Raw genomic sequence first — 26,584 nt, 5'->3', positions numbered from 1 at the left:
AACTTAGCAGAAACATCCCATATCCAGGTAATTAACTGCAGCTAGAGCAGGAATAGATGAAAACCGCATGATTGTTATGCCAGAACTAAAGCTTGACACCTGTGGGAAACTATTGTGGTTTAGGAAGTATTATTGAATTAAACAAAAGTTCGCTTAAAAATAACATTTATTTCACAACTGAATGGCAATACAAGCAAAAACATCACTCATGACGTGTTTGTGAAGACTTCTCCCACACATCAGGAGCAGCAGATCTGTTTACACCACCAGCAAACATCAGTAGATCATTGTTTGTACAGCTGTGAGGTCCAGTTTCCCAAAACCCCCCAAAAGACCATGGCGGTGAGGAAGCTTCTGGATGACCTAACCTGGGTTAGTATGATGACAGGAACCAGAACATATGGAGGGGTGGGAGAGGGTAATAGTGACTGGGCCGGGACGTCCGTGTGTCCTTGGGGCTTGGGTGATTGACTGAAAACCTCCCAGCTGTCGTCATTGCATTGTGCAAGCTTAAAGGAAATTATAGATCATAAAACACGCCCATCAGCGTGGTTTTCAAACTAGATAGACAAGCATCACCTAAGACAGGTGAGAGCAAAAAGTCATTTCTGAAGTGCAGCCTCATGGGAGGAGAGCAGCTTGATGACACCCGGTGACCTTTCAACCTCTGAAGGGGAGGGGCTTGATGCTAACCAGGCAGGAAGAGATAGTTGTGTTCAGGTTTCATGTTCACCAAACCAGCAGTGACTGACTATACAACTGCAGCATTTAGACAAGACCGTCCCACGATAATTACAATACTGTTTCTCTGTTTCGCCACCTCTCGCCACTTTATCCAACGAGAAAAATTGTGTTTGAGGGAAAAAAAAAAAAAAAAAAAAAACAACTCAGCACGTGTCAAGCTCAGCGGGGTGGGGTTCTTTGCTGCGTGAGATTTACTGCAGAAGAGTAAAAACATGCGGTTCAGTGATTGGAGATTAGTGGTTTCTTCGAATCGAGGAGGCGGTTCTGGACACAACGGTCTGGGAAATGGCAGAAGCGTTTGGTGCCGGGCTCATCTGCGGCTCCCCCAGAGGAGCTCAACTCAAAGAGAACTGCGGGTCTATGAAATGAAGAACTCCTCTCACGAGCGCGCACACCGAGCCGGGCTGCTCATTAGTGGGTGGGGGAGCCCCTGGAGTTCGGGGGACCCGAGCCTTGGCCCTCCCCTCTCTGTCCGTGACCTCTGCGGCCGTGACCCATAATGCAGTTGGCGCTGCCGCAGCCTTCGTCGTCGTCGCCCTCACTCTCGGAGGAAGACTCTCCAAACTGTCGGGGTTTCTCATAGATGCAGCAGCCTGGAAACAGAAGCACAACTTTGTTTCTAGAATTTCTACATTATGACATCGTAACAATAATGAATACTTGTTTTATGAATTAAAAGCCAAATGCATTTTGCCCCCCAGCAGCATTTTAGTTATCATTATGCAGCTTTTAGCCATAAAGGACATAGTTTCTGCAAAGCGGCAGTTGTTCATTAAAAATTTGCCTCAGAGTTGTGGGCGGGACTGTTGGCGCTGAGCAGCTTCCCCTCCCTGTTGCTGAGAGCTCTCCGTTTACATGCTCTCCTTCAAGCTTACAACCTCTCACAATCTTAAACTAACATCACCAGGTTCTCAGCGACCTGCCATAAATCCTCTTGAGATCGACCCATTGACTGTACATGAGAACTGGACCGAGTTAATGTGACGTCGCTCATAGAAAATGGTTTACTTCCGGTTCCAACCAAATTAAGTCAATTCAGTCGCCATTTATTGGCAATATGGAGATCACACCATTGGAGCCAGACAACATCAGAAAACAATGATTGGTCAGTCAATGTTTCTATGGCAACCAATCTCCCCAATCAGAAGAGAACTAGTCAGAAAGCCACACCCCTACTACTTAGGGGAGTTTGTTTAACATGAGATCACATGCTTTTATCAAGGCACCTGATTCGCCACTTTATAACTTGATTAAATTGCACTACAGCAAATTTATAAGGAAAAAAAATTAGAATTAGCAAAACATGTTAAGTATCAGAGCAAGAATGGTTATTCTGACAAATCGAATGAGTGAGTGATAGATGTTAATTTTTCTATAGAAGTCTATGGGATGTTGGCTTCTTGGAGCCAGCAGGTACTTCCTATTTTTAACGCCAGGTGGGAGGGGTCGCTCAGACCTGTTCTGCTGCTGAACATGCTGAATGTTAACTCCGTGGTGCACTGGGATGTTTTGGGAACTCACACTTTGAGGACCGTCTGCCCAGATGCTCGTTGTCCACCGTGTCACTGGACCACTCTACTTTCTTCTCCGTCTTCCTCTTCCTCAGCTTGATTGTCAGGCTCCGCCCCTCCTAAAATAGACACATGATGAACACAAATGATTTAAATGAACTCGTTTGTCTTTAAGTTGCCTAGTTTCAGAAAGAATCCATCTTATGAGTATACAAGCATATTTCTGCTAGACATGTCAGCTTCCAAGCTGTGTTTTATCATTCCATAATCTGCCCATATTTGTCCATAAAGATTAATAGAAAGTGAACAAATAAAGCAGCTTTCATTGTTTAAACAGGACATGAAAAATATGTGGAGGAGTCAGATTTGAGGATGGAGAAGGTGAAGTTCTCAAAAGGAGGAACACTCACCTGGAAACTCAAAATTCATTTGAGTCATTGTGATGCTGCAGAATGCATTTATGTTTTACTATATGAAAGACCAGCAGTTTCTGTTTTGTTTCTGAGTCGAATCAATTGTAACCTAATTTGCCGTGAAAAACCATAAATATATAGTTTGTGGGTTTATGTCATGTCTCACAAGTTTTTTTTCTTTTTAACAAATTATCACGACAGTATATAAAAAAAAAAAGAAAAAAACGGCATATTTATCAGCAGTCTTTTCTCTGCACAGAAATGTAAGCACAAAGACTAACAAACGTATGTAATTATGTAACTCTCCCAACCCACCAAAAAGCAAAATAAATAAATAAAAAGAAGATAATTATTATCAAATGTATTATTATGAGTTTAAAGAGACAGCAGTTGCTTTTATATGTAACATTATTCTGGCCTCTCACATGACTTTAGATCTCCTTTGTTTTGTTTACACATCCACAGATATAAACACCTAAATGAATCAGATAGAGGTGGATACGTGCTGAGAAGTATTGTCTTCTTGAAGGACTTTTACACATGTTAATCTCATAATCTGTGATAATCTGATAGCTGTCGTTATTGCATAAAGGACATCGGATTATCCCCTCTATATACCACTTTAAAAAATTGAGTTACTCAAAAAAAAAAAAGATGTAAATATAAATGGGCTTACTTTTAATACATCCATTTGGTGGAAATGGGTCGTTTTGTTAGTTTGCTAAACAAACTAAGCAGAGACCAACTGGCACAAACAAGGATGTGAATGTTTACATAATTTGGATTTTCTTTTTGTAAATACTGGACATGGATTTGATGAAAAATCTGAGCTTCATCCTCTCGACACATCAGAATGTTGCATAAAAGCCACGAAGTAAAATTGAGAGGAACTTTAAATTTCCAACAAACAGTCAAAGTTGAATATTTCATTATAAAACAATAAAACTTTCACAGTTTTCTTCTATTACTTTTCTTCAAAATAAAGTGTACTTGATGCTGTAGGACAGAAAGTATTACACTTTTGGCAAAGAAACATTACTGAAAACAATTTTATTTATCTTGATTTATTTATTGTTCATTCCTTTTATTTATGGACTTGAAATCAGGTAGATACCATCCATCAACCTCAGCGTTGTTCTACATAAGAGCACTATGAAGTGCCTCTGTGTACTAAAGGTGCCATACAAATTGAATTGCTATGCTATTTGGGTTGACAGTGTTATTATCAGCCCACTCAACATTGGATCAGCCTGCAGCCACTGGACTCAAAGCACCACGGGTTCCCTGAAGTGAGAAATCATGCCTCCATCTGGCAATCTGATGGGTGAGTCTGGGAGAAAAGAACAGTACGTTCCTGACTTTATTGTTCTGTGTGAAATTTGGTGGAGCTGCTGCATTTTTATTCTTATAGGAGCAGGGCCAAAACCCCATTTTTTTCTGTATTGAAAACATCTGACCCCCACGAATGGTTCACTCTGGTTTAAGTTACAGAACTGGCCTGTTTGTAGTAGTGAGCCATGGCACAGTTCTCCGGACTTAAGAGTGGTACAGTTGTGCTGTGAATGCAAAACATGACAGAGGATTTCAACAACACGTAATGACCCGAGACCTGTCAGTCCTGTGTACAGGCTAAACACTGTGTTCAAATTAGAACAGGAAACTTAAAAACCTGACCAAGTGGTCCATCTGGTCCAGAACTGAAGAGAATTGTGTACTGGACTTGATTTAAATAGACCACAAGCGTAAATGGCCACGCCACTCATCATGTTCTGGCTAGCTTCTATTCTTTCGTCCATGGGTAGTTATTCTGAAATCACAATGAAGTGAGCTTCACCCAAATACCAAGACATTTTCTTTAAAGAGTTCGGGTGAGTGTTCACACTTGCCAAACAAAGCATAGCATCAGAATCTCTTTGCAAGCAGACCAGCATTCAAACAATGATCAACTTGAAGTGTTACTGTTCCCAGTTTTTGTTTTTTTCTTTTTTTCTTTCCCAGAATAATCCTTTTATAAAGCTGAAGCAAGCACAACTTTCACAACTGAGATGTCCACATTTATTTATCTATCCAAGGTCCAGGTCCTTGAGATCAATCTGTCTGTTTTCAGCTTTCTCTGCAGTGGTTTCTTCTAATAAGCTGACTCAGGCGTCTCCTCCTTCTGATTGACTCAACACACCTTATCCAAGTAATCAGCAGCTAGAAGAGCTAGAAAATAGGTAGGGTGGTGGATCTTGATGACCTGGATTGGACAGCCCTGATTCTGACACATCCTACAGACGCTTGACTAGATTGCAATTTAGGAAAGTTGGAGGCAAAGCCCCCATCTAAACTCTGAATATGTCACTCAAACCATCCTTCAGGAAGATGCAAAGACAGCAGGGAAGGACTAGATACGAACTCAAAGAGCAATTCATGACATCACACCTGGCTTCAAAAACAACAGAAACGCTTTTCTTGTAGCTTCTGGAACCAAATACTCTGATACACATACATTTAACCTGATCAGATATTTTGTTGATAAACTATGTTTGACTATAGTGCTACTTCATATAGACTTTGCTGTTAAATATGCGGACATGTTGTCATTGCGCTGCTAAAAATAAAGGTTAGCTAGTAAATACACACACAGAAATAATAATTCCATTAAAATATGCACATTTAAAACTCATTCGTGACTGAAGTGGTCTCCTACGCTGCTAGCTTAGATATCTAAGCCGGGAGGCCTTGTGAAGAGACTCCATCCTTCTCCAGCTAAGAGGCGGACTAACAGGCAGCGACGCGGCCTTGCGGAGAGACTCAGTGATAAACACGGCGAGAGCACCATGACCCGCCATTTTTATTTTTTTTACCTGCTGCTGCTGCTGCGTCGGGGTGCTGGTCTGGACGGTCTCTGTGATGGTTTCACTGGATGTCCCTGGAACCTCCGCCATCCTGAAGCAGCGATGCTAACCAGCCCGTTAGCCTCCTCTCAGAACCGAACCAGCCACCGCCCCTAGCAACGGATACAACGCTGTTTCGGCGACAAAGACGGAGCGAAATAAAGAAAAACGGGTTTAAATAAGGTAGCGCGGTAACCTTAAGCTGGTAAATGTTAAAACGCAGCTGTAGTCCACCCGATTCAAGTTACACAACAAGTCCGCTCAGACTCAAACGGAAGAGACATGTGACGACGGAAACTACTCACGTTTTTCAAAATAAACTACCCAGTTCTGCATTTTCATGTGGCGCCCATTGACTTTACCGTTAATAGATGTCTTGTGATGATTGTGTGTTTTTTCAGCTGGTTATTAAGCACCAGATTTGAATTGTTTTCTTAAATTAGTCAACAATCAAACCACACGGCACGAATCGTCTGCAATTTAGCAGCAATTTTAATTTTAAATTTAGTGTTTCACTGTTAAGATTATACTTTTTATTTTACACATTTAGCGTTATTATCAAAGACTTTTTAAAATTCAGACAACCTCACAGAGATTCGATTACTATTTTCTGCAAATGTGTTAACAAGCTAGGTAAAAGAAAACCCGAAAACAAAAAATACGACGAGTCATTTTATTTTGAAAAAGGACTGCATTCATAAGTGGGGAATGGTTTCGCAAACGTACAATTTATTGACGCAATATCCGGTCCGTCTGATATTTTGGTCCCCATTCTCAAAACAGAAACCCTCGATTTAGAAACGATAGGCTTTTTTTTAATTGATAGTTTTTGTTGTTTTGAAAGATTTTTTCGTTTTCATTTGTGTTTTCGAATCTCTCAGAAATGTAAGACACGCTAACTACGTATTGGTGGTTAAAATGAAGCTATCTGTTGTCTGGAAGTTCCAGGTTTCGTGGTTTCCGGTTTTGGCACGGAGGTGAGGATGTGGAGGACAGCGTGTCTGTCCGGCGTGAGGCGGGCAGCGAAAACCCCGTCCCAACTCGGTTCTGTTGAGACACGGGGTCGGTCATGTCCCCTGTTGTGTCACCAGTTCCTCTCCTCCTCCTCCTCCTCCACGCGGCCCCGCGCGGAAAAACGGAGGCGGAGACTGGAGCGAGACGAGGTCATCATGACAGCCCAGCAGCAGGTATGCTGGAGAGGAGTAACTCCTCTGATGATGGATGTTTAAAAATTAAAGGAAGGCATTTCCCTGTCTTCTTTTCGTTCATTCTTTTCTGATTTTATTTCTTCTTCAACAATTTTGGTGCTTTTGTGCAAAAGCAGCTGCAGTGACATAATTTTAAAAGTTCTTTGCTGGTACACTAGGAAAAGATTCTGACCAGATAATTTGATCTAAGATTGAATGGTTTTGAAGCTTGGCTGTGAAATAAATGTTAATGTTTGCCCACCTGTCCTAATGATTTTTTTTAAATTTTTGTCTTTTTTAGGGGACTGAAGGTAAAGAGGGAAAATGGAGCAAAACACAGGAAGTCGTTTACAGAGATCCAACACCTCCTGGGATGAGAAAAGGTGACTCCAAGGGTTTTTTCCCCTAATAATTTCATTTTGCAGACTTACACACTTTTGTTGTTTCTTTTTCAGATGTTAGCTCGGTGTTCCCGTCATCCTATAGTCCAGAGTTTGTGGAGTCAAGCTGGTATGAGTGGTGGGAAAAAGAGGGCTTCTTCAAACCTGAACAGCATGTGAGGATTTTAAGACCAAAAAAAATAGTTTTTCAACACAATATCTCCAAACAAATATTTCGTAATCTTGTAGTTTGAAGTCCCATTAGTTGCCTTGCACCAGCGTAAGTGAAATGTACTTTTAGCAAACAGCAAAATTGATTTTACAGACAGATATGCGACAATTTGTATCTATTAGTTTTTTTTAATTAAAATAATCATGGTAGACTAGCTTTAGATATAAAAAACCTGCACAAATAGACCAAAAGGAACATGGATGATTGATGAATAGTCCATATGCCCCTCTCGCTAACATCTATATCCACCAACACTGAAGAATTATAGAAAGTGAAAGATCAAAGCTCTTACATGTTCTGCATTCATTTCCTGCAAACATTGACAGAACATAAATACTTTTTCCTGTACTCTGGCATGGACAGAAGAAAGATTGTTGTGTTGTTTGTTAGTGAATGTCAGAAGGGGTTGCTCAGGATGCTGGTTGTCATACATCAAGGATTGTTTTCTGGAACAGGTGATGCAGATCTCAAGCCCAGAGATTTTAGACTTCTGATCCCATGTTTGTATCTGTGTAAAGGATCACCTGCCCCATCGCACGGACCAGATTTTCTCTTTGTGCATCCCGCCTCCTAATGTGACCGGTTCTCTGCATCTGGGCCACGCTCTCACCGTGGCTGTGGAGGATGCTCTGGTTCGATGGTAATGCCCGACACCTAAGTCTACATGTTCAGAAAGCTGTCTGTTTGGTAACCCAGCAGTTTTTCACCCCATCAGGAGGCGGATGCAAGGCTGCAGAGTCCTTTGGGTTCCTGGGTGTGATCATGCAGGCATTGCAACTCAGGTACAAAAACGTCCTTCTCATTTTCCATCATTTGATGTTATTTTGCATCCTTATAGCTCAGCTTGTGGAGAAAAAAAAATCACAATTGGGGTTTCAGAAAAGTTATGTCCACTTAAATTCTGCCTTTTGCTCTGAAGGGATCCCAAATGAGATGCTACAATAGTATTGAAGCGGCAGCTTTGATAGTATATTATGGGAAAACTGGCATTATCTTATCTGTAAATACGTTTCATTTTGTGAGTTAAAGTCCTGTATTTTCCTTGTCTTAGGTTTAGATGTTACAGTGTTTTGTGCTTGTCTTCATCTCATTCTTATGTTGTTTCTACTCCTTTTAAGTTTGATTACAGATGTTCCAATCATTTTTGATTGTTTTTCTACCTTTTATTGTGTCTTTTACAATCATTACTATCATGTCGTATTATCACTGATGTTCCAGAGATTTTTGTCTTCATCTTTCTTCTTCCTGTTCCTTCATAGCTGTAGTTTCTAACTGAACTCTTTTATTCAAGATGTTCCAATGTCTTTATGTGGTATTTTTCTTTTTCCTGTTCTCTCAAACTCAGACTGGTCATATCAGACCGACACTGGATTTGCCTAAATATTTTTTTTCTTATTCTTCTATTTAGAGGGAATTTCCCCCTCCAGGCATCAATTTTTTCCAGAAAAAAAAATGTAAAGCATACTATACTAATACAAGTCATCTGTGAATGAAGTGCAAATTCTCCACCTGTTTTCCTATCCAGGCAGTGGTGGAGAGGAGACTCCTCGGGACGAAAGGGAAGCGCAGACAGGACTTCACCAGAGACGAGTTTCTGCAGGAGGTGTGGAAGTGGAAGAATGAGTGAGTCCTCCTCCCTGTTCGCCTCACATGAGTTTGTTGGTTGGGCTATTGTCTTCATGCTTCCTCTGAATGACTCTCAGGAAAGGAGAGGAGATCTACCAGCAGCTGAGACGGCTTGGAGCCTCTCTGGACTGGAGCAGAGCCAGGTTCACTATGGATCCAGTGAGTCCTAGTGAAACATCCGTTTAGAATGCAAGGGAAGATGGAAACCCTTCCTCGCTTTTACTCTGAAAGATGATCAACCACTGCTGACAGCAGCTGTTACCGTACATCTTTGAAGGTTTGGATTATCGTGTGTTAGAACCTAAAAGTGAAGTGAGATGGGATTTGTTTTGCAGGGTTTTAGCAGAGCTGTGACTGAAGCTTTTGTCAGGCTCTGCGATTCAGGTCTGATTTATCGCTCAGAGGGTCTGGTGAACTGGAGCTGCGCTCTCCAATCTGCCATCTCGGACATTGAGGTGAGACTTCCTTAGATACAGGGTCATGTGATCAACAAAAAACATTGAGTATTCCCTCAAATTTTAGCTTTTTTTTACAAATCATTTTCATTTCTTTCAGGTTTGTGAACTGATGATGCTGATTTTTTTTATAATTTTTCTTCTTGATATCCAGCGCCTTAAAGGGTAAAAGTGTGGTTTTTATTTTTTTACTGTAGGTTGACTGGAAGGATCTGTGTGGGAAAACCTCATTGTTCGTCCCCGGCTATGAAAAGCTGGTAGAGTTTGGCGCCATGTTCACCTTTGCGTATCCCGTGGAGGGCTTTGGTGAGATTGCCAACTGTTCGCAGAGACCCGAGCTGTGTGGTCCAGCTGAGCTCTATGTTCTAACTAACCTGGTTTGTGTATTTCAGAGGCAGAGGTGATAGTGTCCACCACCCGTCCTGAGACGATGCTCGGAGACGTGGCCGTGGCCGTCCACCCCGACGATCCTCGATATCAGGCCAGTGCTTTACAGAGTGAATTTATACTGGTGGTGATTGAAGCATAGATGACCCAAAATACATTTAAAATAAAACATTAAAGGTAAATCCTGTTTTAAAGACCCATTCCAATGAAAATCCTGTTTTTTGGTGGTTTTAACATGTTCTTCTGCCATTTTTCTGATGATTGAGGAGAGATATTAAGAACATTAAGCTAAAAAATAATTTCTGAGATATTTTTTTATTCAAATTATTGTGATTCAGATGAAAAAAAGAGCTTTATTGTAATGTGGCAGGCCACAAGCTCTCTGCTCCTTGGTGATCAAAGCCACATAACTTAAGCTGCATTTCTTTTTCAGTGGTTTATGTGTTTTTCTGTTTTGTTAAAGGCTTTTCATGGGAAGCAGGTCAGACACCCGTTCACCAGCAGGCTGCTCCCCATCATCACAGACCCAACCGTGGACATGGAGCTGGGAACGGGTGGGTGCAGCTTTTCTAAATCCATTTTAGAACATCAGTGCTGCTGTGTAATCTCTGCATGGAGTCATAAGGATGCAGGGTTGATAATAAAGATACTTGTGTGTCACAGGAGCTATGAAGGTGACCCCTGCTCATGACCATGTGGACTTCCTGCTGTCTCAGAGACACTCGCTGCCACACCTGTCTGTGATTGAGGGAGACGGGAGGATGAGCCCTCTGTGTGGGCCGTGGCTGCAGGTACATGCAGCAGAGCTGTGGCAGGACAGCTGTGAGAAACGTACGGCTCCGTTGTTACTCCATGATCCTTCCTGCAGGGCGTGAGGCGCTTCGATGCCAGGCAGCTGGTGGTGGATGCTCTCGCTGAGAAAAAGCTGTTTAGAGGGGAGAAGAGTCATGCCATGACCTTACCTGTGTGCAGGTAGAGAATGCAGCGCTCTGATCATTCCCTCCAAGATCCCGTCAAATTATTTCAATGTTTTTTTTTTAGCCGCACAGGTGACATCATCGAGCCTCTCCTGAAGAGGCAGTGGTTCATGCGCTGTGACAGGATGGCAGAGAGAGCTATGCAGGTAAGCCTTTGTGGAAACTCGATCGAAGCCGAGCTGCAGATGTTAGTTTACCTTCGACCCCCCACCAGGCCGTGGAAGACGGAGAGCTGCAGATCATCCCCCCGCACTACGCAAAAACATGGAAGAACTGGCTGTCCAACATCAGGTAGAGCAGTAGATCTTAGCTGGATCTGAGCTGATGATGGTTTGAAAAACAGTGTTTGTTTCTGCTCTGCAGTGACTGGTGCATATCCAGACAGCTGTGGTGGGGCCATCAGATCCCTGCTTACCAAGTTCAGATTGTGGGTTCTACCAGCGAACTCCAGGTATGTGTGTATGTGTTTGGGACACTTGGACAAGTGTGAGAGCTTTAGGCTGTGAGTTCTCATGCGTTGATGTAGGAGCAGTGGGTGTGGGGGCGCAGTGAAGAAGAGGCCCGAAGACGAGCGGCCAGCAGATATGGAGTAAAGCCAGAAGACGTCGTTCTGACTCAAGGTAACCTAAAGCTTCTGTCACTTCAGAGTTTACAAACAGTCCACAAATACTGTTTTAATTAGGGCTGTCAAATTATTGCATTAAGCATGATTAATTAATTACAGACGTTTAGCGCGTAATTTTTTAATCTAATTTTTGTGTCGGATGGTTACCCACACCTGGAGAAACATTTTATCTCGCTCATACCAAGGTTGTATAAGAATAATGTAAATATTAAATACATTATTAGAACTTCAGTTCTGTTATATTTTTAAATTGAAATTGTTTTTTTTATACAAAAGCAGATTGTTTAATACACGGTAAGTTGTCATGGTAACAGCTTCAGCTTTAGCTCCTTTTTAAGAAAGATGATCATCATGAGTAGTTAAAAACATAATGATTTTAGAGGGAAAGCAGACGTTTTTAATCATTCAGAATCTGCTGGAATTAATGGTTGAAAAGTTACAGTATGTTGAAAATGTTGTTTTTAAGTGTCACCAACATTGTTACAGGGTTAAAATGATCAAATTCAGCCAAATAGGTTAAATTAAACTATAAAAACAATCTCATGTCAGTTCTACTGTCTTGATGTTGTGGTAAACTGTGGAATAAGAACAAGAACCTTTGAATTATGGTATCAATAAGAAGTTAGTGTTTAATATTTTTTGGGTTGCTCAGGAAAGTTCTTACTGTTTTTTTGATTTTATTAATTAGAGCTCCCTGAACATTTATATTTTTTATATTATTAGTTCAAGAAAAAAACAGTACCCCTAGGTGGTGTAAAAGTAAAGGTTGGAAGTCTTATAATCAAAAATATTAAAGCCATCTTTTTAGTTTAATTTGATCTTTTACTGCACCACAATATCACAAACTGAAATAAAATGCCTTAAAATGATTCTTTTAACAGCAAATATTAGGTTAAAAACAAATGTGATTAATTTGATTAATTTATTACAGGTCACAATTAATTAATTGTACATTGATTAATTGCATGACAGAACTTGTTTTAATTAGTTCTAATAATAATTCCTGTGGGGAAAAAAATAGAAAATGTTACTTTTGTACAGGACACTCAGAAAAGTCAACAAACCTAAACTGATTAACAATGCAGACAACTATATTAAATAAAAAGTAGATTATACTGAGCTTGTGTTATATATTACCCATGAGGTAATTTAATATAAATTTGTTCGGTGATGAACGTTTGAAAATGTGCTACTCTGTTGTCTCCATTCCAGTAATTTGACTACATTTTGTATTTCCCCTTTACACGATTCTAGTGTTGAAACAGTCATTTTCAGGCTCTTCCTGTGGCGTTTTTCAGACCCAGATGTTCTGGATACTTGGTTTTCTTCAGCGCTCTTTCCCTTCGCCATGCTTGGCTGGCCAGAACAGGTACTGCTCATCCTGGAGTCACAACACAGAAAATGTCTGGTTTCTCACCCACCTTTCTGCTCCAACAGACTCCTGACCTGAAAGACTTCTACCCCAATTCTTTGCTGGAAACAGGCAGTGACCTCATCTTTTTCTGGGTCGCTCGAATGGTCATGCTGGGCACTGAGCTGACGGGACAGCTTCCGTTCCGACAGGTTTGGATTTTCCTCTAAGGACGTCGAGGGAGACTCCACGGACCGCTCAGATCATTTTAATCTTCTGCAGGTTTTGTTCCACCCTCTGGTGAGAGACAAGTACGGCAGGAAGATGAGTAAATCTCTGGGAAACGTCATCGACCCTTTAGATGTGATACAAGGAGTTTCACTGCAGGTACTTTAGATATTTTATTTTGAAAATGATCACAAACACAATCCGAGTCTGCTGGATGGCTGCATTACTTTATTGCTAAATTTCTGTTCTGTTCAGAACAGAGGATTTGTCAAAAATCCCCCAAGTTTTTACCTTCCATTTTCCATCTCCTCTTAGAGACTTCAGGACAAAGTGAAGGAAGGAAATCTGGACCCCCGGGAGCAGCTGGTAGCCATGGAAGCACAGGTGTGCTCTTCTGCTTCAGTAAAGTTGACTATAGCAGGGCTGTTTTCTGATTGATTTTATTTTTGCTTCCTCACAGAAGAAGGACTTCCCCAAAGGAATCCCTCAGTGTGGAACCGACGCGTTGAGATTTGCCCTCTGCTCTCACAGAGTACAGGGTGAGCTAAACCTCCAGTTTGAGACCGAGGAAGAGTTTATGCCAGAGCGCCGTGAGACAGATATTTGTTTGTCTCTTGATCAGGAGAGGACATCTGTCTGTCCGTCTCTCAGGTCCTCACCTGCAGACACTTCTGCAACAAGATGTGGCAGACGCTGAAGTTCACCCTGGGAGTTCTTGGTGAAAACTCGGCGGTGGTGTCGACGCTGAAAGAGGTACAGTGGTGGCAGAAGGGGAGCTGCCATGAAAGAGATCGACCAAACTTTATTGGTAGCAAGACGCCGTCACAGAAATCTCCTTTAGTGTAAGAGGAGCTCAGTTCCTCCTTTTCATCCATTTATGAGGAGTTTTCTTCCTCATGGTCAGGAATACGATTTTAGAATTCAGAATTTAAATCTGAAAAATATATCACTACAAGTTATTTGAGTTATTTGGAATAAATTTAGATCATAGCAATAATAATCACATTTTTTTTATTTTAAGGTTTTTCTGAATACATTTGGATAGTCAAAGCTCAGCAGCACATAGAAGTTCATTATTCAGTTGCAAGAGAAAGCATGTGAACCCTTTGGAAGTACCTAAATAACGTATTTGGACACATGATGTGTTTTTTTCATGGATGGAGGAAAACATTGCCTGCTTAATCACACCAATTTTTTGTTTTCGTGTTTTTATTGAACACCATTGTGTGTGTGTCCACTTTATGCATAAAACCAAGTAATTCCAGAGGGTTCACACATTTTCTCCTGCAGCTGTAAATTAGTATGTAGTTTAGTATAGTCAAAAAATTAACAAAAAATACGATAATTGCTTTCTATCTCTAAATTTTTTCCTAAAAATAACTTTTAAATATTTTTAATGAATTATCATCCAATTTTCCTAGAAATTTAAAAAGGAAATTCAAACTATTTAACTGTTATCTATACATTTCAAGCTTTTAAATGAAGATAATGAATAAATGTACATCTTAATTAATTGTTTTATATTAAAAAGTTTAAATAATGTTGCAAACACAATGTTAGTCTCTCTGATTTTGTTGCTGGCCCCTCTTGTTCCTCCTGTCTCTGCAGACGGTTCCTGCAGGCAGCGTGGAGCGGTGGATCTGCTCCAGACTCTACAGCACAGTGCTGCAGTGTGAGCGGGCCTTTGAAGCTTATGAGCTGCACGCTGTCACCGCCGCCTTGTACTCCTTTTGGGTTCATAACCTGTGTGATGTGTACATGGTAAGATCCAGGGTGGAGATGATGCTAGTAGATGACAGAGCTCAAATTGCTCCCCTTCTACAGTGTGGAAATGTAACCAGGATGTGTGGATTCTCTGTGTGCTGCAGGAGTGTGTAAAACCGGTCCTGGCAAAGCCAGAGGAGGGGGCGGGGATCCAGAACAACGCTGAGCCCGGTGCCAGCAGGAGTCAAGAGGCCCTCTCCGTCCTCTTCCACTGCGTGTCGGTGTCTCTGACACTGTTGTCCCCTTTCATGCCCTTCATCACTGAAGAACTGTGGCAGCGGCTGCAGCCATTCACCCCCACAGCGCCGGCTCACAGCAGCCTGTCTATGCAGCCGTACCCCCAGTCCTCCCAGCTGGTACGATCCTAAACACGCCTTACATCATCCCGTCATGAGAAAGCTCCATTTAGAAGTTCCTCTGATTGCATACAGGATCTCACAACCAAAATATATATTTTTCTTATAATGAATTTAATGGTTTCTTATATTAACCCATTCTACTTTACACAACTGCTTCAGTGAGGCTAAAGTTGTTGTAATATGACTCCTGTCTTCACATTTTAAATAACATTTTCAGGCTCTATTTCTAAAAGGTCACTGAAAGCACATTGAAAGTTAAACCAGTTGAACTTTGACCAATCAGGGGCTCCGGTTTGACTTCACTTTTCATTCACAGAAGTGCCAACCGTTTGAAAATTAATCATAATGAATAATTGTGGCCAGAATCATGACCAGAGTCTTTCATATTTACTGGAATAGGGCTGTGAAAGAAAAAGCCTGAAGCAAGATTTGTGAGATTTGCACCGCTTTGACATTTCGCATCAAGCTTCTTCTAAATGTAGGTGGCGGACGTGTGCTAGTAAACTGTAGCAAAAGAAGAAGAAGAAGAAGAAGCCCCTCCCTATTTGTCTAGTGTGAACACCATGGGCGTTGAAGAATTCACATATGCACAGCATAACAGAGAAGGTCAATGTGGGACTACAGCAAAGATCTGAGCTGCTTCTTGTCTGCTGTGGTGATGGACGGATGAGGTTTGACAGGAATTGTCATGGATTATGAGGGAGGGGCTGGATGATTATCTAGGTGGAGGTTTGACAACGATGTTTGTGAATAAGAGGAACCCAAAGAGACTGTGAACTCATAGGAAGCAGAAGGAATGGAGAGCTTTTTTGTTAAATGACACAGTTCTTGGTTTCCAGTAGTTTAGCACTAGTTTAATTTATTCTGATGTGTTAGATAAGAACTGTTTTAGTCATCTTTAGTTCAAAAATATTGTTCTTGGTTCATTTGAAGCACCTGTAAGAAGAGAATGTTGGAAGTGATTGCAAGCTCTTCATCATGCATGTGGTTATCTTGATCTCTCAGAAACATTGGCACTTCTCCAAAGAGGAAGAGGACTTCCTGCTGGTCCAGGAGGTGATCCGGGTGGCTCGGTCCCTGCGAGCGCGGTGTGGCCTCACAAAGGAAAAGCCCACCAGTAAGTGCTCACAAACAATGCTTCAAAGAAATTCAATCAGACTGACTGTGCATTGTCGGTGTCAGTGTGGGTGGTGTGCTCACCCAGCCAGGCCCAAGTGCTCCTACACTTCAGCTCTGCGGTTCAGACCCTAGGCCGGATGTCCAGCCTGCAGCTCCACTGTCCTGACGGAGAGGGCGCCAAGCTGTCTGAATGCTCCGCCCCTCCACCTGAAGGAAGCCTCGTGGGTGTGGTAGATCACACATGTAGAGTACACCTTCACCTTCAGGTACCTGTGCTGCTCTTTAACACAACAGTGTCATCAGCCAATCACATCGCAGCTTCTGTAAACAAATGCAATCTCAACTAAAAAGAAGCTTGAACGGTCAAATCTTTGCAGAAACAAGAATTTATTTTATATTTCATGAACCAAATCTCAAAAAAGTCTCAAGTTTTGTTTACAATGAAAAAACTATTTTGTTCAGGTTAATTTAGCAGTAAGTCTGTTCTGTGAGATTAAATGATTTTTTTGGGCAATGACATGACTAACACTTTTTTTTTATCAGGATGTAGTGAATGTGGACAAACAGATCCTGCAGCTTTCTCAAAAGAGAGACAAGCTTGTTTCAAAACTGGAGGAAATGCTCTGCAGAGTACAATCCCCTGACCACCTGACCAAGGTTCCTGCTCATGTTAGGGAGCAGATGGACAAGAAGGTGAGGAACCCAGAGGCCCTGCTGCAATACCATGTTTTTGCAAGAATTGCACTTTCACTTCATTTACTATTTAGCTGTGTTTCAGACTCACACATTTTTTTGCAGCCAAGACTGTGAGAACAAGAAAAAAAAGTTCCCTCACACAATGACTTCATATTTTAGCCTTTAAAAATAACATGACGAAGATTTTTGAGTTTACTGAAAAAGAAAAGTGTCTGTTAGAAGATTTTGAAGAACTGTAGAAAAAGAGCACTAAAACAACTTCTTGGTTTTATAACCTCAGAACTGTTTTCCTTCCATGCTTTGGCTCCAGCTTTCAGCTCTGAAGCAGGAGCTGGAAACTACTGAAGACCAGCTGGAGCTACTGCAGAAAACTCAGGGAGGAAGATGAGTTCAGTTCCTCGTTCTGATCACAGCTTAAGCAGAGGATGGACCTGCCGCCTCGAGGAGATGAGACCTCTTCTTCTTGTGATGCAGAGCTGCTCTTCAGGGGGTTATGGATGGATGAAAGTAATGGACAACCGTCAACAGGTTCACCAGAAATCCAGCCCATCTGTCTTGATGTATGAAGAGCCCTGATGAGAACGAACACGATGGAACTAGAGGATGAACAGTGTGAATCTGTGTCAGACTGGGACTACACATCTACCTGCATGCTGAGATGATGTGAATAAAAAGACCACAACAGTTGTAAAAAATAAATAAATAAATAAAGCACCAGTTTATATGATTTTCTGAAGACTCCTGCAGAACCAGGTGAATCTGATGTGAATGGTTGGGGTCAGAGAGGACAAAAATGTAGTGAGAAAAAAGGAAGAAGACAAATCCAAAAATAGAGTAAAACATTTCTTAGAAGAAGATATCTTAGTAGCTGCTACAAATAGAAACAACTTTGAGTCAGGAAACGGAACAAGCTGGTTACTGTAGCAGCAAGAGAACATGAAGCAAGAATCTGAAAAACACTGAACACATCACATTTTCTTGTTGAATGCTGTGTAAATTAAATATATAAAAAAAACATTTTGATGTATGGCAAGCTCCATAGCACTGAGATATTTTTTTTATTTGAAACAACTTCTATATTCTTTTACAAATAGGATAAAATTGAATTGCATCTTGTCCTTATTTCTATTGCTTTGCAGAAATAAAAACAGTTTGCTTGTGTTTTCAAAGATGAAAAGCAGGTATGAACCACTTTAATTTTAGAGGGTGTTTTTATTCATTTATTTATTTGGTAACACTTTATAATAAGATTCCTTGACAAGTTTTATTAACTCATTAGCAAGGATTTTTAATGTGCTTATAAGGTGTTAGACATTTATTAGCATAATGAGCCGAATAAGATGTTTATTTATTTATTTTTGGAAGACGTTGAGCAGTTTCTAAACACTACATTCTCCGAGTCCATGTTTTTTGGGGGCAGAAATACGTGCTTCCAAGTTCACTTGTGGAGAATTTATCAATATATTATCTGGTGCCTCTTCTGGAGCCACAGGAATCCGGGGGGTGACACGTTCTGGGGGTTATTCACAAAATGTTATTCTAGGTATGTAGACCTCAATTTGCGAACCTTGTATTCTTTATGGTATAAAATATATATATATATGTATTGAGTCTTCTCCAATAATGTGGCAAAACCCCCAACCAACCGGTTGGTAGTAAGCTGTTCACCCCTGTTTCCTGGGGTTCAATGGTTCTGACTCCGAGCCCGAAGAGGAGGAGCGTTTCAGAAAAAAAAGTTCGGTTCAACTCGGCTCTACTCGGCACACGCGTCATCACCCCGGAAGTGTGTGTTAACAGATATGCTGGCTCCCAGTTGATAGTCGTAGCCTGGCAGAGCCAGCTGGAGGGGCTCTTCGGACTGCCCGAACCAGAACACTGTTATCGCCGGAAGCTGCTGCTACAAAGGAAGCGGAGGCCAGTGAGCTGATAGCGGACAGACATGGAGCCCGGACGCGGGGGTGCAGGCAGCCCTGCTGCTACAGACTCGAACCGTGGTGGGAGCTGAGGCGGTGACCGGCGGGAGTTTTTCGGCTAACAGCCCCTCGCAGCACTTCCACCTGGAGGCAAAGTGAAGGAAGGAGACGTCGTCCCCTGGTTCCGTCCGTCAGGGAACCTCACCTTTGTTCACACGGCGGCGGGAGGGGAGTGACAGCTGAGCGGCAGCGCTGCTGGCTTCTGCTCGGCTAGCTGACAGGTTAGCATGAGCGACTGAGCGGAGCTGCTGACCCGGCGTTTGGGTGGTCAGGAGGCTGCGATCAGCTCACGAGCCCCGGCGCCTCGCGCCTGATCAGGTCGCTGGGGTGGAGGTGGAAGCGGGTGTCCTCTGGCGGCACGGCCGGACGGAGAGGTTAGGATCTCAGGGACAGCAGCTTGACAAACGACCTCTTCTACCTGTCCGCAGGTGTGCACATTCTGTTATTAAGGTAAGCATTCAAGAATGATTGAAAAGCGTAAAATCAGTGATTTTTAGGCGCGTTTTAAAATACAGATCTATCAAAAATTGTTTACATTTGCAGGTTTCTGAAAGTTGTTTAAGTTTTCTAATTAGCAATTTTAATTTTCTATCCATTTTTATCGTTTGTAAGCTTTTAAAACTTTCTTTAGACTTAAAAAAGTTATGTTTCTCATCCAGAAACTTCTTCAACTCTACAATAAAGTCCAGTTGACACGACTAACCTTGCAGATCCTTTTCACCATCCTCAGTGGACTGGTCTCTTGCTGTTTAGTTTTAGACACTTAGAACTGATTGGCGCACAAAAAAGCCAACTTGGCAAAACGAGTAAATGTGTGGGCTGCACAAAGTAGAGAACTTGGCAGAGGTCTTTTATGGACTGGAATGAGGGGAAAAACCTCAGGAGATCCACTCAGCAGCTCTTAAATCTGTTAAGGAGCTCATATAATCGCAGGAGCATCTAAAGTTGTTCTAACAGAGCATTTGGATTGCACAAAGCATATTCATTTCCAGACAGAAAACAGTCATTGGAATAAGCTGGAGGTTTGACTCTAACCTTCATTTTCATTTGAAAGTGTGCAACCCCAGCAGGGAGCCCTTTGGATTCTGGTTACCGTGGTTACAGTCTTGTCTTCAGGGTAAGGATTCACGATAACATCGGTATCTGTAGTTATTTATTAGAGATGCAACAATTTACGTTGCCTGCGATCTGGTTCAAACCTCTATTTTTGGGACACAGTTTGACATATGATTTGTTTGCTTGCTTTAATTTGCCAATTAGCAAGTAAAAATGGCGATTAACCTTTCATTTGGCTCATAGTAATGTAATAAATACTTCTTAAATTTTGCACAATTGCGAGACACTTTCAACGCAAACACACTGGTATGTAGTAGGGATGCAATGATTCACTTTCCCCAAGATTGGGTTTAATTATGTAACTTACAGTTTGGTCATAAGCATAAAATAGTGGCATCCTTAGTATTTACTAGGGGTGTGTTTTGGCAATACGATACACATTGCAACACATGTCATGATACAATACGTATCCTGATTCATCCCAAGACACCAGACAACATTTCACATTTTTTTAATTATGACTTAAGATTGATCTGAATATTAATACATTTTTTAAAAAAAAAAAAGTAAAATTCTAAAATACATTATTCAATGATCAGAACAGGAAGTACTGTGACTGTATCTCAAAAACAAGTTGCTATTACCCAAGCAAACATATGGTGCTTTTATTTAGGTAATTTTGGATATTTTTAAATGGAAAGCAAAAGTAAGATTGAACTACATGTTTGCTTATAAATAAATAATTCATTAAATATCGCCTTAGTTGATACAAGTATCGCCAACTAAATATTCTCTTACACTCCTAGTATTTTCTCCACCACTGAGACACACCCCCCCCAAATCCCAGCTTCTCTTGCTATTTATTTATTTTACTTTTTTTTCACAAATTCCTTGATGCTTGCTTGAAGCACTACGGCACTTCCACACAAAAAGATACGTTTGTGATTAAAAACCACCCTTTCCCAACTACTACTTAGTGACAAAATTCGGTTTTCTCTGTGAGAAGTTTGGATGTTCCTCTCGTTGCATGTGTGGGTTTTATCTGGGCACTTCCTCCCACTTTCCAACACACGCTTCATGGATTGGTGACTATAAATTATCACTCAGTAAGCGACCATGTGATTGGCTGGCGATCTGTCTCTGAGCAGAACATCATTGTTATCCTGCTCTGAACAAAACAGGAAGTAGTTAATTTGATGTACAGTAAAAATAGAAAGTTCACATTATTAAATATGAATACATGGGACATCAGTAATCGCCAAGTACTGTTCATCTCCACTCAGAAGTTGTGCATTTGTGGCGCTTTTGGAGTTCAGATGTTGTACGGAACACAAACCAGTTGTGGTTCATGTTTGGTTGTAGAACAGGCCTCTCCTCAGGCTGCTCAGTAGCCGGCTTCTGTCTGCCTGATGGCAGATTACAGCGGCTCTATATTTACCAGCTCTAATAGGTTTAGGTGTCTAAACTGCAGAGAAGGTGCGTCTTCTCACCTGCTGCCCCCCCACCACCTGAGAGGCTACGTGGGTGGACTGCAGACTTGTTTCTGCCACAACTACAGCATTCCATTTTCAGTTAGGATGGCTTAAACCCCAATTTAATTTTCAAAAATCTATTTAAAACCAAGTTTATTTTTGAAAAACGCCTTTTCCAAAATGTCAACTGAACCAAAGATGGAACATTTATTGATAAAATAATCACTACAGGCACTTAAAACCAACAAAAAAACGGTTTAATGCTTAGACAAATGCAAAAGTTACTTTTAAGAACAGTTTTTTATATATAAACTTGATTTTTATCAGTAAATATTGACTCAAAATCAAGTTTCTTTTAAATCTCAGCCCTACTTTTTGTTCAATTTGTATTTCTACCTTAAAGATTTTAAAAATTGAAGGATAAAATGTGATATTTAGCAGGTTTCTCTTCAGTATTTCAGTCTGTGTGTAGGCATGTTTCCCACCCCAGCAGCTCACCGTCCTTCTAATCCTGTAATGAATGAAAATGATCTTTAGAATATAATCTGACTCGTTTATGCTCACGTTTGTAAAACAATCTCATCAGCTTGAGTTGTACCTTTTGGGGAAAAAAACCCCAAAAACACCTGTTTGTGATTCTCAATGGTTTTGTGCCCCGTTTGTATTTAAATGAACTTATTTGTCCTTTTTGTTTAAAAATGCTTGATTTTTTTTTTTTTGTAAATAATGGCAGTTTTATCATCGGAAGGGTAAAGAATATAACATTTATTTTTTTGTCAGGTAATTTTGAGAAGGTTTTGAAAAAATATTTAAAACCCATTGTTTTTGTAGATTTTTGCCATAAATGTAGTTAAAGGGAGGGTAGAAGTATTCACTCAGTGGACCTACTTTAGTTTTACGGAAAGGACAGCAGCTCTGTCGTGACTCTTTTCCCTCCTGCGCTGTTTTCCAGGATGGTTTGCTGAAGGAGAACGTCCAGCAGGTCCCGCTCCCCGCTCCGCTCGCCTCCTGCAGGCGGTGAGGCCTTCGGTCTGCATGGGGTTTGGTGGAATAATGCATCCTGATATTTCATCCTGTCTGTTTTCATCGTCGGTTCAGACTGCTCAGCCTTCTCCTGACCAGCAGACGGGATGATATGAACTTCCTGCCTATTTGAGGCGGGTTCCTCTGCGCGGGACAGTCACTTGGCCTTCATCACCGTGGGGCCATGGTTCGCAAAAAAGGCTCGCTCATACTGTGCAGCGCTTTCCTCTTCGTCGCCTGGAACGCTTTGCTTCTGCTCTATCTTTGGGGTCGGCCGCCCATCGGTCGCCTCGGAGAGTTGGGAGGAGCCGAACCTGGAGGGAAGGAAGCGTGGGGCACGGGTGGAGGCAAATCGGGCAGGGTCAACCTCGCTGGGGAGCTGATCCGAGTGGCGGAGGAGGTTGAGGAGCAGTTTGAGACCCAGAAGAAGCTTCTGGAGCAGATAGAGCGGCAGAGGACGGGGTGGGCTCGGCAGAGGGCTGTGGAGAGACGTGAATCGGACGATGCAAACAGAGTCAAGGATGTGACCATCCAGAAGCCACCAAGAACTTCAGGACTAATTAGAACTAATGTGGCTGTCAGTGAGCAGAAACGTTCGCAGCAGCCTGGTCCTACCGCAGGTCCCGACGCTGATTTACAGAACCCCCAAGGGAGCATCAGAGACCACAAGGTAACCCCTTCCAGCCTGGAGCCCGTCATTCCCATCCTGGTCATCGCTTGCGACAGAGTTACGGTCAAACGCAGCCTCGACAGGCTCATCCAGTACCGGCCCTCGCCAGAACTCCATCCCATCATCGTTAGCCAGGACTGCGGCCACGCCGAGACGGCACGCGTGATCGGCTCTTACGGAGCTCAGGTGACGCACATCCGTCAGCCGGATCTTGCCGACATCCGGGTTCGACCGGAGCACCGCAAGTTCCAAGGCTACTACAAAATCGCCCGGCATTACCGGTGGGCGCTCAACCAGGTGTTCCACACCTTCTCCCAGCCCACCGTGGTCATCGTGGAGGACGACCTAGAGGTGAGCGCTCATCTTCATCACGACTGTGCGGAACCTGCTCTGAAGTCCTGGTGTGAGCATGCTCAGTGCACGGGTTCATGGAGTTCTGCAGCCTTTAGAGGACGAGGACGTTCTGTCTTGAGGCCAGAAGTCTCTGTAAGGAGCACGGCAGGATTTTAGATTTTGGCTACAAACGGAATAATCCTAATTAAAATGGAATGTTTTACAATAGATCAAAAGATGATCAGACTGGGATTTTAATTCAGACACTGGTCCCACTTTTGTGTAATCAAAGGTTTTTAAAGAACTTGATCATATTTTAACACCTGATACTAAACTGCTGGTTCCTGTCGTGTGATGTGCTTTTCTCTTTTTCCTTTAGGTGGCGCCAGATTTCTTTGAGTATTTCCGCGCCCTGTATCCCATCCTGAGCGCCGACCCAAGTCTGTGGTGCGTTTCTGCCTGGAACGACAACGGCAGAGACGCCCTGGTGGACCCCTCCAGGCCGGAGCTCCTGTACAGGACAGACTTCTTTCCGGGTTTGGGCTGGATGCTGCTGAAGGAGATGTGGGACGAGCTGGAGCCCAAGTGGCCCTCGGCCTTCTGGGACGACTGGATGCGGCAGCCTGAGCAGCGCCGGAACCGCTCCTGCATTCGGCCCGAGATCTCCCGGACCATCACCTTTGGCCGCAAAGGTGTGAGTTTAGGTCAATTCTTCGACCAGTACCTTCGCTACATTAAGCTGAACACAGAGTTTGTGCCTTTCATCAAGCAGGACTTGTCTTACCTGCTAAAGGAGAAGTACGACGAGGCGTTTATCAAAGAGGTTTATAGTGCCGCTCTGGTAAAGATGGAGCAGCTGCAGCAGACGGGCGCTCTGTCAGGTCCAGGACCGTACAGGGTGCAGTACTCCAGCAGGGAGAGCTTCAAAGTGTTTGCCCGGACTCTCGGGGTGATGGATGACCTCAAATCTGGAGTTCCTCGCACGGGTTACAGGGGCGTGGTCAGTTTCCTGCACCGGGGTCGGAGGGTGTTCCTGGCGCCCCCAGAAGGCTGGACACAGTACAACACCAGCTGGAGCTGAGACCGGTTCAGACTCCGAGTCCAGACTGTGGAATTGGACCACCTCGTCAGGCCAAAGAAACCCGATAGAAATGAAGGAAAGGTCCAAGTTCTGTCACTGGAACTTCTGAGGTACACTGTGCCTTGATTTCCTGGTTTTGGAGCTTACATTAAAATAAAGATCCAAAAATGGGAAGATGCAGACACTTGTAGCAGCTGGAAGGACTCGGACAGGATTCTCCGATTGGTTGTGAAGCAGCGTCTTGTCAGTCTGTGATGATGTTGACGGATCAGTTCTCACAACTTTTTAAAAGCTTTTGGTTCTGCATTTGTAAAACAGACCTCAGAAAAACAAACCAAAGTTTTAGTTTGGAGTCAAAAAGTGTATTTCAGGATTGAGAACTAAAACTTAAAAGAAAAAAAACATTTTTTTTGTTTTGTCTTTAATGCCACTTTAACCCAGTTTGTCGTGTAGCAGCGATTGATCAGCGCTCATCATGGACTCCATCACAAATGTAAGATCTGATCTAAACTGGTTCTGAATTTGTTATTGAGACAATTTCTCCAAGAAAAAAAGCTTTGATCCCATTTTGTTTAGCAGGATCATCCTGAAAAAAATTACCAAGATTTAATCAAGCTCATTTTCTTCCCATCATGCATCATTCACTGCAGCTTTTCCTGCTTCCTTCTTTTGACTCCATACAGTTTTCTTTCCGAGTGTCCCTCAGAGGTCAGCAAACGGCTCCTGTTGGGAGCCAGTTTCCTACTGGTTATTCGATTAAGAAGTCTCTTTTCACTCATTCTGACATACTGGGGTATGTTTTACAAACACAGAAGGTTCAGCTGTGAAATAAATTGTTTTTTTATCGTGATCATTTTCTGCACTGACTCATTCTTTTTGTGAGAGTGGCGACAAAAAACAGCAGGAAGTCTTTATTTGAAAGCAGATGCAACTTGAATTATGGGTAAAAAGAAGTCTGGGTCCAAATTCAAACTCTGAACGCCCGCTGTGACGTGGAGGTTCTGGTCTGTTCTCATTCTGTGTTCGAGTCTAAACCCAAGACCTTTACTAAACCAGGCCCTTCTGCAGAGATCCAGACTGAGTCCAGGTCTAAGCAGAGAAAAACTGGAGTTCTAGGTTGAAGAAATGATCATGGCAGAGCCAAACCACTGCCTGAACTGTTTGTAACTTTACTACAGCGTTATTAAAGCAAAATATTTTGATAATTGATGGTATTACAGTTGTCAATTTCACACGAATGCCGGTAAACATTCTTACAGTTAAGTTTAATCTAATTTATTTTTAAAAGCCCGGTTTATATCTTCGTCTGTATTTAGGTTCTGGACAATTAAAGGCAGATATAAATCGGAGTTAACTGCCTTTTGTGCTAAACAATTTTGGTTTTTTTTCCCCCTGATGAGATTTAATGATGAAAATGTTACAAAAAGCTGCATAAAACTAAAGTTAGATGCTTAATTATGTCCAGATTCTAATTGACATCAATTTGTGGGATGACATTACAAAGATTGCTTTACTTTGCATTTTCAATCTTTTTTAAGACTGAATGAAAGGAATTAAAAATGCATAGAAATTAGATTTGATCACATGTTAAAGGGATTTTAGAGCAAAAGACAAAGGGAAATATCAATTGCAATCCGTAGGAAAATTAAACTGTCATTTTAGTCCAGAGCACTACTAGGAAAAGCATTTATTTTTAGAAAACTTTTCAAGGCTATTCCATTAGATTGTAACTTGCTAAAATGGTTCAATGCAAAAGCTGTCAGATTAACTGAAAATGGGCAAATTTGTTAAATGTCTATATTTATCAGAAAAATTCAATAACGACATCCAAAATTACAAGAAATACTCCTGAGAAATGCTAAACTAGAGGATCAGATATATTTAAACAAAGCAATTTTGAGTTAGCTAAAATATATTTTAATAAATTTTAATAATTGATTTTTTAAAGCATATAACATTTTCAAGAAAGAAATAAAGGAGCACAAAAAGACTATAAATGACAAATTTGTCAACTTGGACTTAAAAAAATGTCAACGGAAAATC

At 41.9% G+C, this 26,584-nt stretch overlaps 3 protein-coding genes across 4 annotated transcripts; 2 read left to right on the top strand and 1 right to left on the bottom strand.

Moving 5' to 3' along the window:
• Positions 1-148: 148 nt before the first annotated feature.
• On the bottom strand, positions 149-5,859 carry ppp1r11 (protein phosphatase 1, regulatory (inhibitor) subunit 11). Its single transcript, XM_024295415.2, has 3 exons — positions 5,518-5,859; positions 2,266-2,374; positions 149-1,337 (listed from the first exon to the last, which is right to left on the bottom strand). The coding sequence occupies exons 1-3, from the start codon at positions 5,596-5,598 to the stop codon at positions 1,156-1,158; spliced, it is 372 nt and encodes a 123-aa protein (XP_024151183.1). The 5' UTR covers positions 5,599-5,859; the 3' UTR covers positions 149-1,155.
• A 376-nt stretch (positions 5,860-6,235) lies between these two features.
• Positions 6,236-17,650, top strand: vars2 (valyl-tRNA synthetase 2, mitochondrial). Its single transcript, XM_024295406.2, has 29 exons — positions 6,236-6,734; positions 7,036-7,117; positions 7,190-7,290; positions 7,865-7,986; positions 8,062-8,128; positions 8,872-8,969; positions 9,050-9,131; positions 9,308-9,427; positions 9,625-9,733; positions 9,820-9,908; positions 10,278-10,368; positions 10,478-10,605; positions 10,683-10,786; positions 10,856-10,937; positions 11,006-11,082; positions 11,155-11,242; positions 11,318-11,411; positions 12,715-12,785; positions 12,854-12,979; positions 13,050-13,154; positions 13,311-13,379; positions 13,456-13,534; positions 13,618-13,748; positions 14,604-14,756; positions 14,864-15,115; positions 16,124-16,235; positions 16,301-16,503; positions 16,781-16,930; positions 17,244-17,650. Exons 1-29 carry the CDS (start codon positions 6,531-6,533, stop codon positions 17,319-17,321), a joined length of 3,267 nt encoding a protein of 1,088 aa, XP_024151174.2. The 5' UTR covers positions 6,236-6,530; the 3' UTR covers positions 17,322-17,650.
• A 1,011-nt stretch (positions 17,651-18,661) lies between these two features.
• Positions 18,662-25,391, top strand: mgat1b (alpha-1,3-mannosyl-glycoprotein 2-beta-N-acetylglucosaminyltransferase b). 2 transcript variants are annotated; one of them, XM_024295383.2, is made up of 4 exons: positions 18,662-19,356; positions 22,387-22,451; positions 22,533-23,478; positions 23,840-25,391. In XM_024295383.2, the coding sequence occupies exons 3-4, from the start codon at positions 22,642-22,644 to the stop codon at positions 24,539-24,541; spliced, it is 1,539 nt and encodes a 512-aa protein (XP_024151151.1). In that variant the 5' UTR covers positions 18,662-19,356; positions 22,387-22,451; positions 22,533-22,641; the 3' UTR covers positions 24,542-25,391. The 2 variants fall into 2 exon arrangements, with proteins under 2 accessions (XP_024151151.1, XP_024151132.1); XM_024295364.2 differs by having other exon boundaries at positions 22,387-23,478.
• Positions 25,392-26,584: the final 1,193 nt, after the last annotated feature.

This window comes from Oryzias melastigma, linkage group LG13 (assembly GCF_002922805.2).
Source record: "Oryzias melastigma strain HK-1 linkage group LG13, ASM292280v2, whole genome shotgun sequence".
NCBI lineage: Eukaryota > Metazoa > Chordata > Actinopteri > Beloniformes > Adrianichthyidae > Oryzias > Oryzias melastigma.
This window is presented reverse-complemented; position numbering and strand designations above follow the sequence as displayed.